Source organism: Schistocerca nitens, chromosome 1 (genome assembly GCF_023898315.1).
Source record: "Schistocerca nitens isolate TAMUIC-IGC-003100 chromosome 1, iqSchNite1.1, whole genome shotgun sequence".
Taxonomy (NCBI): Eukaryota; Metazoa; Arthropoda; class Insecta; order Orthoptera; family Acrididae; genus Schistocerca; species Schistocerca nitens.
Window position 1 is genome coordinate 673,041,987 of NC_064614.1, and position 13,456 is coordinate 673,055,442.

The 13,456-nt window shown below is 39.6% G+C and overlaps 1 protein-coding gene across 1 annotated transcript in view; it reads left to right on the plus strand.

Moving 5' to 3' along the window:
* Positions 1 to 13,456, plus strand: part of LOC126259248 (zinc metalloproteinase nas-14-like) — a 131,961-nt gene that overhangs the window by 74,831 nt on the left and 43,674 nt on the right. Inside the window, exon 4 of the mRNA XM_049955878.1 lies at positions 7,626 to 7,928. Coding sequence (XP_049811835.1) covers positions 7,626 to 7,928 — 303 coding nt within the window. The remainder of the gene's footprint in view (positions 1 to 7,625; positions 7,929 to 13,456) is intronic.

The window sequence follows — 13,456 nt, forward strand, 5'->3', positions numbered from 1 at the left end:
AGCATTTCTATTGTAAGATTCTCCCAAATGAATTTACAAATACATCAATCCAAAACTGTAACAGTTTCAATCTCATCTATCTGCTTCTCTTCATATTAGAAACCTCTGTCAGCTATCAAATTGTTTATAGTAAGTTTTTGCAAAGTTTAGTGACAGTTAAGTGGCTTGAAGCCTTTTATTAATGTCCATAAAAGTTTCATCAATTGCTATTTCTAAAACTGCATTTGATAAGCTATTTATCAAAATATTTGTGTCATCTACAAACAAAACAATCTTATGATTCATTAATGCTACTGTTGAGAGGTCATTGATACACTCAAGAAAAGGAATCTAAGATAGAACATCATGGCACATCAGACATAATTAATTCCAGTTCAGATGAAGATTCATAGCTTAGATCTCTTTCCTATTCACACCATTTATTTCCCGATGAGAATCATTTCACAAAATTTCCTGCAACTTTGTAATATTTTAATTTACTTATAAGGGTGTTGTGAATGACATAGTCAAATGCCTTTCTCAGATCACAGAAATAACTGGTAGCTCATAACTTATAGTAATTTCATGCACTCTCACTAAATATGTAAGTAGCCTTCTCAATATCAACACTCTTTGGAAAGCCCAAACTGTCCTTTCAACAGTATATTATTTGTACCCAGATGATTAATGGTATATATTAGTTTTTGTAAAATTCTTGGGAATGCTTGTAAAAGTGAAACTGACCAGAAGTTTGATGGCATTTCTCTTTCCCCTCTTGTATACAGTGACTTAGTGGCTACAAATACTGCCCCAGTTCTAGGCCCACACCATTGTCGATATAAGTGATGCAGATATTATCAGTGGCCTTAGGAAACAGCGGAAATTGGTAAAATTTAGCAAAGTCTCAGGGGCCAATGGAGTCCTTATCAGATTCTATGCAGAATTTGTGGCTGCTCTTTTAACCATAATATACCATAGCCCCCTGTAACAAGAAACTGTATCCAGTAGTAGGAAGAAAGAACAGGTTGCATCAAGAAGTGTAGCAGAAGTGGTCCACAAAATGTCTATTCAATATTGTTGACATTGAACTGCTGTAAAATCATAGAATATATTCTGAGATCAAATATAATGAGATATCTCTAACAGAATGATCTCATCCATATTAATCAGCATGGTTTCCAAAATATCAGTCATGTGAAACTGAATTTGCACTTTTCTCATGTGGCATTTGAAAGTTAGGAAATCAAACAGATGAAGTACCTCTCAACTTCTAAAAAGAATCCGGTTCAGAACTACACCAATATTTATTAATGAAAATACAATCATATGGAGTATGGTATAAAACAAAATTTGTGAAAGGACTGAGGATTTCTTGGTAGACAGGATGCAGCATGTTATCCTGGATAGAGGATCATCAACAGTTGTAGAAGTAGCTTCAGGCATACTCAAGGAATGTTTTTTGGGATCCTTGCTGCCCACATTATTAATTAATGACCTGGTAGATAATAATAGTAGTAATACCAGACTTTTGCAAATGATGCAGTTATCTACCACGAAGTACTGTCTGAGAAGACTTCAGAAATATTCAGTAAGATCTTGATAAGATTTCTAAGTGGTAAAAAGACAGGCAACTTGCATGTTCATACAAGTAAAATTGTGAACATTACAAAATGTAAAGAAATTAATATCCTATGATTACAGTATCAGTGAAAGACAATTGAAGAACTCAGTTGCAAACATTGGTGAGGGGCAGTTGATGAGAAACAGAGGTACTGTATGTAAAATAAATGTGGGAATGAGATGGGTTACTACCCTGAAATCGAACACTTCCACTTTATATTTCGATACAGATGTATATTTAAGTACAAACATCTACAGGTATATACAACAAGTCACATAAACAGGCTGAATCATGAATAAACTTGTTGTAGCTGGATTCACAGTCATAAAGAATTTTTTGAAGGACATCATCTTTCCACCAGTGACTGTTATAAGTTTTTATTACACTGTTGCAATTTTGGCATTAGGCCATTATCAAGTGATATTATGGCTTTAAGTCATGTCAATGTAATGTAAGCTGACACATTTGTATGTCATCGTCAATACTGTTAAATACACTCATGATGTTACACAGTGCAATCACAGATATTCAAATATCGTAAAACAACATAATCTGTAAGTGTACATGTTTGTTAAACCACCACTAGTCACAAATTCATTAGACCACAGCTGTAGACTACTGTTTGCAGTAGTCTGCAGTCTATGTTTTACATCCTCTCTACTTCAGCCGTCATCAGTTATTTTGCTCCCCAAATAGCACAATTCATCTATTACTTTCAGTGTTTCATTTTCTAATCTAATTCCTTCAGCATTGCCTGATTTAATTCGACTGCATTCCATTACCCTTGTTTTGCTCTTGTAGATGTTCATCTTATATACTCCTTTCAAGAGACTGTCCATTTCATTCAGCTGCTCTTCCAAGTTCTTTGACATCTCTGACAGAATTGCAATGTCATCAGCAAAGCTCAAAGTTTTTATTTTTTCTCCCTGAATCTTAATTCCTACTTCACATTTTTCTTTGCTTTCCTTTATTGCTTCTCAATGTACAGATTGAATATCAGGGATAGGCTATAATTGTGTCTCATTCCCTTCTCAACTGCTGCCTCCCTTTCATGCTCCTTGATTCTTACAACAGCTGTCTGGATTCTGTACAAGTTGTAAATAGCCTTTTGCTCCTTGTATTTTACCCCTGCTAACTTCACAATTTCAATTTCAATTTCAATTTCCAGTCAACATTGTCAAAAGCTTTCTCTAAGTCTGCAAATGCTATAGACAAAGATTTGCCTTTCCTTAACACATGTTCTAAGATAAGTTGTATTGTCAGTATTGCCTCGTGTGTTTCTACATTTCTCCAGAATCCAAACTGTTCTTCCCCAAGGTCAGCTTCTACAAGTTTTTCTATTCCTCTGTAAAGAATTTGTGTTATTAAATTGACAGTTCAGTAAATTTCACACCTGTCAACAGCTGCTTTTTTGGGAGTTGGAATTCTTACATTCTTCTTGAACTCTGAGGGTAGTTTGCCTCTCCCATATACCTTTCTACCTGTCTCATATAGCTTTGAAGTGGTTATACTTCATTATTTTAAAAATTGGTAATGCAGATCTTAGCTTTATAAACTGACAATTCAATTTGTATTTTTGAGAGGTTTCACAGCACTGTATCATTAACTGGCCCTGCAAGCAGACAGTGGTAAGTCAATGGCAACTCATGTTAAGTGGGCTGAGTTTGCAAGAAGTACTCATTGACATACTTTTAAGAATAAAATTTTGGATACAATGTATGGTTTTATAGAGATGATGCTACCCTAGAAATATTTGAAAACAATGACTTGTCTGAATTGGAATCAGTGTATGTGAAACAACTTACTTATGAGATGTTATTGAAATTTTACTTTGAAGTTTCTTACAAGAAGAAGTTTGTACCTTATCACTATTACAGCCAAGATCTGTCCATCAAGTCATACAGATACTAGAGTGTAACAATTTATGGAAACATGAAGTCAAATGATCACATGTATGAAAAGCAGATGGCAGACTTTAGTTCATTGGTAGGATATTGGGAAAGCCCAATGAGTCTACGAACAGGTTGCTTACAGAACATTGTGTGACCCAGGCTATAATACTGGTTAAGTGTGTGGGACCCATACCACATAGGACAAGCAGGTGATACTAAATGTATATAAAGTAAGGCAGTTTGCTGGACCCATAGGAGAATGTCATGGAAATATTAAAAATCCTGAGCAGGCAGATCCTTGTAGATACACACAACTGGCCCATGAAAGCCCACTTACAAATTTCCAAGAACTTATATGATATTATGAATCTATGAACACACTACTGTCCCCTACATATAATTCCAATATGAACTAAGAAAATGAGATTAGACTAGTTACAGCACGAAGACGCATTTAAGCACCCACTCTTACCACATTCCATATGTGAATGGAATAAGAAATCCCGTTAGATGGTGCAAGGGGAAGAATTCTCTGACATGCACTTTACAGTGGTTTGTTGAGTATGGTGTAGATGTACATTTAGATGTATTTCAATCAATTGGGAAATGTTCCAATGACAAATGATAGGTTACACAAATAGTCTAAAATGTTATTCTGCAGTATACAGTGGAACCTTGCATAGCAAGCATAATTTGTTCCAGAATCTTACTTGTAACACGAGACACTCATTAAGTGAAACCATTTATCCCATATAAATTAATGAAAGATTTGATAATGCACCCCATGCAGGATAAGTACTAAAAGTTTTATGTTATAGATTATTGGGTACTTTATTATTCATGATACATAACCAATTCTTTTTTCCTAGGAAGCTATCTATCATCATTTGTTTCTGCCGACGCTTTAACACTTGGCAAAAATGCAACACAGCATTATCGTGAAATAAATTTGTAGTGCGTGTAGCCACTGCTTTATTGGGATGATAATTTTCAGTGTACAATGCAACCATTCCCATGCTTTCAGCATTTCTCATATTGTGCCAGAAGAGTGCTGCTTAGCTGTCAATAGGATGTACCCTTTGCCATACACTTCACAATGGTTTGCAGAGTATACATGTAGATGCAGATGTAGAATGTCATAATGCAGTCATAACTAATGTTCTTTTCAACCTCAATTGCTCTGCTTGCTTTCTATGTCACTTCTCATTTTCTTCATTAATTTTTACTCCTTTTCCATTTTATTCAGTCTGAGGTGCTATTTATTGTATTTTATTGTTTTGGTCTTTTCTACCACTTCTTTTCCAAGCATTTCACAATTTCCAATCATCTGGGTATTCTTCTCCTTCCTACACTTCTCTCTCAATTCTTAACCGTCTTGCCTGCATTCTGAATTTTTCAGTTTCAGGGAGTACTTGATTAGTTATCATCTCAGTGCCAAAATCTTCATTCATTCATTCATTCATTCATTATTGTCCATAAATTTCGTCAAGAAGAATAACCTTTAGGTATGTGGAATGAGTCAAGGTAAATCTTAAAAAAAGGCAAGAAACATAAAAAACGTAATTTGTTAGCTGTATAAAACAATTCTGAGGCAGAAATGTTGGTCATTAGGACAGACCTACCTTCAGGAGGCCAAATATTAGTACTACTGATAGATGCATATGAAATCATACACATTATCCTTGCTTTTGGTACCAATGCAGGTAGTTCCTCTTTAGAAACATATAAATGATAGGTTGGGGAGGCCAATTTTGCCTCAAAATTGCTTTGATTTTCTTGAGTGAAATTTTCTTCTGATGATCCTATTAACAATAAATTATCACTGTGCTGCTTACTTGCAATACTATTTGTGTTTATGTCAATTAAAAGTAAACTAGTAAAAGTTTTGCTTTTTTAATCATATTAAATAGCTACTGTTTATATACTACTGGCACCTTAGTGTTTCCTTGATTAACTTACTGTTTTTCAAAGAAAGTGGTTGTCTACATCTGTAACAACAGAAGCTTCTTTATAATCTGCTACAACATGCCACACAGCTTTACAGCAATTTTCAATTCTTAATTCTAATTTTCAGTTCTCAATTCTGTATGAAACACATCAATTAAATTTTTATAGGCATCAACATAAAACAACATGTTTTGGAGAAATTGTTTATATTAAACATAAATCAAGCAACTGAGAAATTTGTTAGTGAGAGGGAGAGAGAAATAGAAAGAGAGAGAGAGAGAGAGAGAGAGAGAGAGAGAGAGAGAGAGAGAGGGGGAGAGAGAGAGAGAGAGAAATTTTGACACATAACACAGTAGCCACATATTGTTTGGTAGCAAATTAAAAAAAAAGTTCTTGAAATACAGACACCCACATTATTAAGCAAAATCGATCAACTGAACAGATTTATGTCTTCTATGCACAGTATTCCAACAACAAATTTGTACTAAAAGTATATGAAGCATGCACTTTCAATATTTTTTTCTGGCTTGCAGTGCAATACAAGTTTTTCTAGTTATTATTTGTGGCATATTACTTTCATAAATCGGATTTAATTCATAGACAATAAGAAATATGCTACACTAGGAGTATCTGTGACAAAGCATCAGTTGAATTTTTAGAATTAGTACACACATCAAAAAAAGTTTTGCATCACCCCGGTTCCCAGAACTCCTGAAGATAGACGTTGACTGTGGATATTGTATCACAGAGACAGTCCCTTTGAATGTTCAGAGATGTCGCTAAACCTGCCCAAAGATGTAAACAACCATGCATGAGTAGCACCTATTAGATGGAGGGGGTCCAACAGCCGATCAGTTCCAGGCATTCCACCAGGAAGGAGGTACACAGCTTGTGTTATCTGCAGTTTAACAATGCCTAGACAGTCAATACCATGGTTCAATCATGTCTGCATTTTACTTTGTGCCAGGAAGGGCTCTCAACAAGGGAAGTGTCCAGGCATTTCGGAGTGAACCAAAGCGATGTTGTTCAGACATGGAGGAGATACAGAGAGACAGAACTGTCGATGACATGCCTCGCTCAGGCCGCCCAAGGGCTACTACTGTAGTGGATGACTGCTACCTACGGATTATGGCTCGGAGGAACACCACCAGTTGACTAATGCTTTTCGTGCAGCCGTTGGACATCGTGTTACGACTCAAACTGTGTGCAATAGGCTACCTGACACGCAACTTCACTCCCATCATCCATGGCGAGGTCCTTCTTTGCAATCATGACACCCTGCACCACAGTACAGATAGACTCAACAACATGTCGAATGGACAGCTTAGGATTGGCATCACGTTCTCTTCACTGATGAGTGTCACATATGCTTTCAACCAGACAATCATCAAAGACATGTTTGGAGGCAACCAGGTCAGGCTGAATGCCTTAGACATATTGTCCAACGAGTGCAGCAAGGTGGTGGTTCCCTGATGTTATGGGGTGACATTATGTGGGGTCGACGTATGCCTCTGGTGGTCATTGAAGGCACCGTAATGGCTGTATGATATGTGAATGCCTACCTCCGACTGATAGTGCTACCATATCGGCAGCATATTGGTGAGGCATTCGTCTTTATGGATGACAATTTGTGTCCCCCATCATGAAATGCACATCTTGTGAATGACTTCCTCCAGGATAACAACATCGCTCGACTAGACTTGCCAGCATGTTCTCCAGACATGAACCCTATCGACCATGCCTGGGATAGATTGAAAAGGGCTGTTTATGGACGACGTGACCCACCAACTGTTCTGATGGATCTATGCTGAATCGCTGTTGAGGAGTGGGACAATCTGGACCAACAGTGCCTTGATGAACTTGTGGATAGTATGCCACAACGAATATAGGCATGCATCAACGCAAGAGGATGTGCTACTGGGTATTAGAGGACCAGTGTCTACAGCAATCTGGACCACCATCTCTGAAGTTCTTGCTGTATGCTGGTACAACATGCAATGTGTGGTTTTCATGAGCAATAAAAAGGTTGGAAATGATGTTTATGTTGGATCTCTGTTCCAATTTTCTGTACTGGTTCTGGAACTCTCGGGACTGAGGTGATGCAAAACTTTTTTTTTTATGTGTATGTTAAATTATGAAACAAATTATTAACTGAATGAAAACAGATAATTAACTTTTTGACTCAGCTGAAGAAGAAGTTGAAATCATTCACAAAGCCATCAAAGATTATAAGAAAAAGACCTGTGTATCAATTCGACCATACAGAAAGGGTGATGAAGACTTTGTCATGGTCCAAGGGAACAACACAGGCTGCTGGTCATACGTGGGAAGAAAAAATGGTGGCCAGGTACTTAATCTACAGACTCCTGGATGTGTACATCATGGGATTGTTATTCATGAGTTTTTGCATGCTCTAGGATTCTACCACCAACAGAGTGCTCATAACCGTGATGATTATGTCAAGATACTTTGGGAAAATATCAAAGAAGGTGAGCAATTTTTTCATGGACATATATTTAAGGTATAACAAAGAAACTAATTCAAAATAAAATATAATGCTTCATTACATTATCTCACACATGAATTTTAAAAATCATGTGTATGAACTGCTTTAAACAGGTTTCCAGGTAAAACATTATATGGAAATTAAGATAATGAATTTTCTGCAGATATTTCAGTAAAATTATAAAACACAGAGCAAATTTCTGCTAACAAGACCATTGTTTAATGAGAATAAGAACTGAAGGAGTAGTTGTAATCTCATGTTTCACAAAATTATCCTGCTGGACTGTACTCACTGCCACAGGAAGTGGGCCTGGGAGGACAGTGATGTATTTGAGAATTACTTCAAGTGACATACATCTCTCAAATTTAGTATTCTATTTTTCATAAGTGCTGAGTAGAGTAAAAGATCTTTGTAAGACCTTTTAAAGATCATTTTGCATGATTTGAGTCTGTTTATCAGTTTCCTTCCAAAGCAGAACGGATCAGGATGTTGCCCGGATCAGGATGTTGCCCTCATCACCAGACACATGCTTTTCTTGTTCAATCTATAGAATACAGTGACAGCACAATATGTCCACGGGGGAAAGAGCTACTGTTAAAACTAAGTTTGTACCACTGCTAAAAATCACAATCAGTATTTTTTATTGACCTGTATCTCTCAATTCAAGAATAGCATAGTCAGATACTTTGAAGTAGTTGACCTATTACACTGCAAATATCAGAGATTGTACAGTGGGGGCAATGTCACAAACTTTTTCAAGCCAAGTGCAGGTCTTAGCCAGGTGGTAGAGGATATAGGTTCCTTGTGCAAGGGATTCACAAAGCAGGATCATGTGATGGTAGTGGGTGGAGTGGGAAACAGTATTGATAGGGATCAGGGCTACAGCATTGAGTGTGACCTGGTGAAAATAGCCTCAGCAATGACCCATACAAATGTTGGGCTGGTGCCTGCTTTCGTGCGTCATGATCAGCCCCAGTTGAAGCGCTCTGTCACAAGGGTAAATATGGAGTTGGATCAGTTGTGTAGGGCAGCCACTCTGTCAGACATTGGATTGGTTCCTGTCGAGGCTATTGATAGGGGGGATTTCACAAGGCATGGCCTACATCTCAATAGGAAAGGGAAGGGTAAACTGGCAGGGTTGTTAGTGAAATCCATAAGGGGGGACATTAGTACTCATGGATGTAACTCTTTTTTAGGCTAATATCAGTGTCCAATGAGAAGTTCAGGCAGGCAGGTGCTAAAGAGATCCAAAACTCACAAAATTCTCACAACAGGAAAGTAAATAATAATGTTACCATATTTAACCAAAATATTGGTGGATTAAAGAAAAAAGTAGATTCTCAGAAAAGTAAAGTAAAAAATAATGTTACCATTTTTTACCAAAATATTCCAGGGTTTGAAGAATAAAGTAGATGAGCTCCTGGTTTGTTTAGATGACATTGAATCTAATAATGTAATAAATATACTATGCCTGTCTGAGCATCACATTGTGTCTGATATGGAAAAGGTAAATATCTGTGTTTATAAACTAGCTGCACATAATGAGTAGAGAGAAAAAGGTGGGAGGAGGAGTTGCCACATATGTCAAAAGTTATCACTGTGTAGAAAGCTTAGATACAAAAAAGTTTTGTCTAGAGCAACATATAGAAGCATGTGCCTGTCAACTTAAACTGAAGGAGGGCTCTTTTATAATTGTAACAGTATATACACTCCTGGAAATTGAAATAAGAACACCGTGAATTCATTGTCCCAGGAAGGGGAAACTTTATTGACACATTCCTGGGGTCAGATACATCACATGATCACACTGACAGAACCACAGGCACATAGACACAGGCAACAGAGCATGCACAATGTCGGCACTAGTACAGTGTATATCCACCTTTCGCAGCAATGGAGGCTGCTATTCTCCCATGGAGACGATCGTAGAGATGCTGGATGTAGTCCTGTGGAATGGCTTGCCATGCCATTTCCACCTGGCGCCTCAGTTGGACCAGCGTTCGTGCTGGACGTGCAGACCGCGTGAGCCAACGCTTCATCCAGTCCCAAACATGCTCAATGGGGGACAGATCCGGAGATCTTGCTGGCCAGGGTAGTTGACTTACACCTTATAGAGCACGTTGGGTGGCACGGGATACATGCGGACGTGCATTGTCCTGTTGGAACAGCAAGTTCCCTTGCCGGTCTAGGAATGGTAGAACGATGGGTTCGATGACGGTTTGGATGTACCGTGCACTATTCAGTGTCCCCTCGACGATCACCAGTGGTGTACGGCCAGTGTAGGAGATCGCTCCCCACACCATGATGCCGGGTGTTGGCCCTGTGTGCCTCGGTCGTATGCAGTCCTGATTGTGGCGCTCACCTGCACGGCGCCAAACACGCATACGACCATCATTGGCACCAAGGCAGAAGCGACTCTCATCGCTGAAGACGACACGTCTCCATTCGTCCCTCCATTCACGCCTGTCGCGACACCACTGGAGGCGGGCTGCACGATGTTGGGGCGTGAGCAGAAGACGGCCTAACGGTGTGTGGGACCGTAGCCCAGCTTCATGGAGACGGTTGCGAATGGTCCTTGCCGATACCCCAGGAGCAACAGTGTCCCTAATTTGCTGGGAAGTGGCGGTGCGGTCCCCTACGGCACTGCGTAGGATCCTACGGTCTTGGCGTGCATCCGTGCGTCGCTGCAGTCCGGTCCCAGGTCGACAGGCACGTGCACCTTCCGCCGACCACTGGCGACAACATCGATGTACTGTGGAGACCTCACGCCCCACGTGTTGAGCAATTTGGCGGTACGTCCACCCGGCCTCCCGCATGCCTACTATACGCCCTCGCTCAAAGTCCGTCAACTGCACATACGGTTCACGTCCACGCTGTCGCGGCATGCTACCAGTGTTAAAGACTGCGATGGAGCTCCGTATGCCACGGAAAACTGGCTGACACTGACGGCGGCGGTGCACAAATGCTGCGCAGCTAGCGCCATTCGACGGCCAACACCACGGTTCCTGGTGTGTCCGCTGTGCCATGCGTGTGATCATTGCTTGTACAGCCCTCTCGCAGTGTCCGGAGCAAGTATGGTGGGTCTGACACACCGGTGTCAATGTGTTCTTTTTTCCATTTCCAGGAGTGTAGGTCTCCTTCAGGAAACTTTCATTTATTCCTGGAAAACTTGGATGCCTTGTTGTGCTATCAATTAGATAGGGGAAAGCAAATTATTATTTGTGGGGACTTCATTGTTGATTCATTGAAAGACTGTAATAGGAAGAATGACCTGGAAGTCTTGCTCGGTTCTTTCAATTTGACATCTGTCATTAATTTTCAAACTCGGGTAGTAAAGGACAGCAGCACATTGATAGACAACACTTTTATAGACCGAGATAGGTTTAAAAACATAAATTCTTGTCCTGTTGAGAATGGGCTTTCTGATCATGATGTTCAGCTAGTTACAGTATATGACATAGCTCCATTCAGTAATTCAAAGCTACCCTCCAAGTTGTGCATTTAATTAATGACTCAACAATTAGAAATTTCAGAGATAATCTTCAGCAGTTAGACTGGGATGAAGTGTACAAGGAACCCGATACTAATTTAAAATATAACTTATTTCATGATACACTTGTAAGAGAATTTGAAAACTGTTTCCCCAAGAAAGTAGTTAAATCTAATTATAAGAAACTATGCAAAAAACCTTGTCTTACTAAAGGAATAAAAATATCTTGTAACCACAAAAGGGAACTGTATCTAACAACATGAAAGAGTAATGACCCAGAAACAGCAAAATATTATAAAAACTACTGTGCTACATTAAGAAAGGTTATTAAAAAGTCCAGAAGCATGTGCATCATGTCTGAGATTAATACCTCTGACAACAAAATCAAAACAATTTGGAATATTATTACAAGGGAGGCAGGACAACCCAGAGTACAGTATGATGGCATCACCATCAAAGCGAATGGAAACTCGATAAACAACAAGCTGGAAGTCGAAAACATTTTGAATAATCATTTTTTAAATGATGTAGAGAAAATAGGATCTAAATGTTCATTAGAAGAAGCAAGGCAGGTAATGGAAGAGGCCTTACCCACACCATTTGATACAATTGAAATTCCACCCACCTCTCCATCTGAAATTAGGATGTCCATAAAATCTCTCAAGAATAAAAGCTCACATGGGATTGATGGCATTTCCAGCAGGATAGTAAAAGCTTGATCCCAAGAAATAAATGGGATTCTTAGCCACATATGTAATAGCTCTCTGAAGCAGGGTATTTTCCCAGATAGACTGAAGTATGCCATTGTTATACCACTGCATAAAAAAGGGGATACGTCTGATGTCAACAACTACCACTCAGTCTCTCTTCTGACTGCCTTATCCAAAATTCTTGAAAAAGTAATGTATTGTAGAGTAACTTCACACCTTTGTAAAAATCAAGTTTTAATAAAATATCAGTTTGGTTTCCAGAAGGATTCTTCAACAGAAAATGATATATATACTTTCACTAATGAAATATTAAATGCTCTGAGTAACTAGAAGTCACCCGTTGGGATTTTTTGTGATCTATCAAAGGCTTTTGATTGTGTAAATCATGGAATACTTCTAGATAAGCTCAAGTACTGTGGTGTGAATGGGACAGTGCTCAGATGGTTTAAATCATACCTAACTGGAAGAGTGCAGAAAGTTGAAATAAACAGCTCACATAATATGCGAAAAACTGGTGATTTCTCAAACTGGGGAACAATCAAGAATGGGGTGCCGCAAGGTTTGGTCTTGGGTCCTCTGCTGTTCTTAATATACACTCCTGGAAATTGAAATAAGAACACCGTGAATTCATTGTCCCAGGAAGGGGAAACTTTATTGACACATTCCTGGGGTCAGATACATCACATGATCACACTGACAGAACCACAGGCACATAGACACAGGCAACAGAGCATGCACAATGTCGGCACTATTACAGTGTATATCCACCTTTCGCAGTAATGCAGGCTGCTATTCTCCCATGGAGACGATCGTAGAGATGCTGGATGTAGTCCTGTGGAATGGCTTGCCATGCCATTTCCACCTGGCGCCTCAGTTGGACCAGCGTTCGTGCTGGACGTGCAGACTGCGTGAGACGACGCTTCATCCAGTCCCAAACATGCTCAATGGGGGACAGATCCGGAGATCTTGCTGGCCAGGGTAGTTGACTTACACCTTCTAGGGCACGTTGGGTGGCACGGGATACATGCGGACGTGCATTGTCCTGTTGGAACAGCAAGTTCCCTTGCCGGTCTAGGAATGGTAGAACGATGGGTTCGATGACGGTTTGGATGTACCGTGCACTATTCAGTGTCCCCTCGACGATCACCAGTGGTGTACGGCCAGTGTAGGAGATCGCTCCCCACACCATGATGCCGGGTGTTGGCCCTGTGTGCCTCGGTCGTATGCAGTCCTGATTGTGGCGCTCACCTGCACGGCGCCAAACACGCATACGACCATCATTGGCACCAAGGCAGAAGCGACTCTCATCGC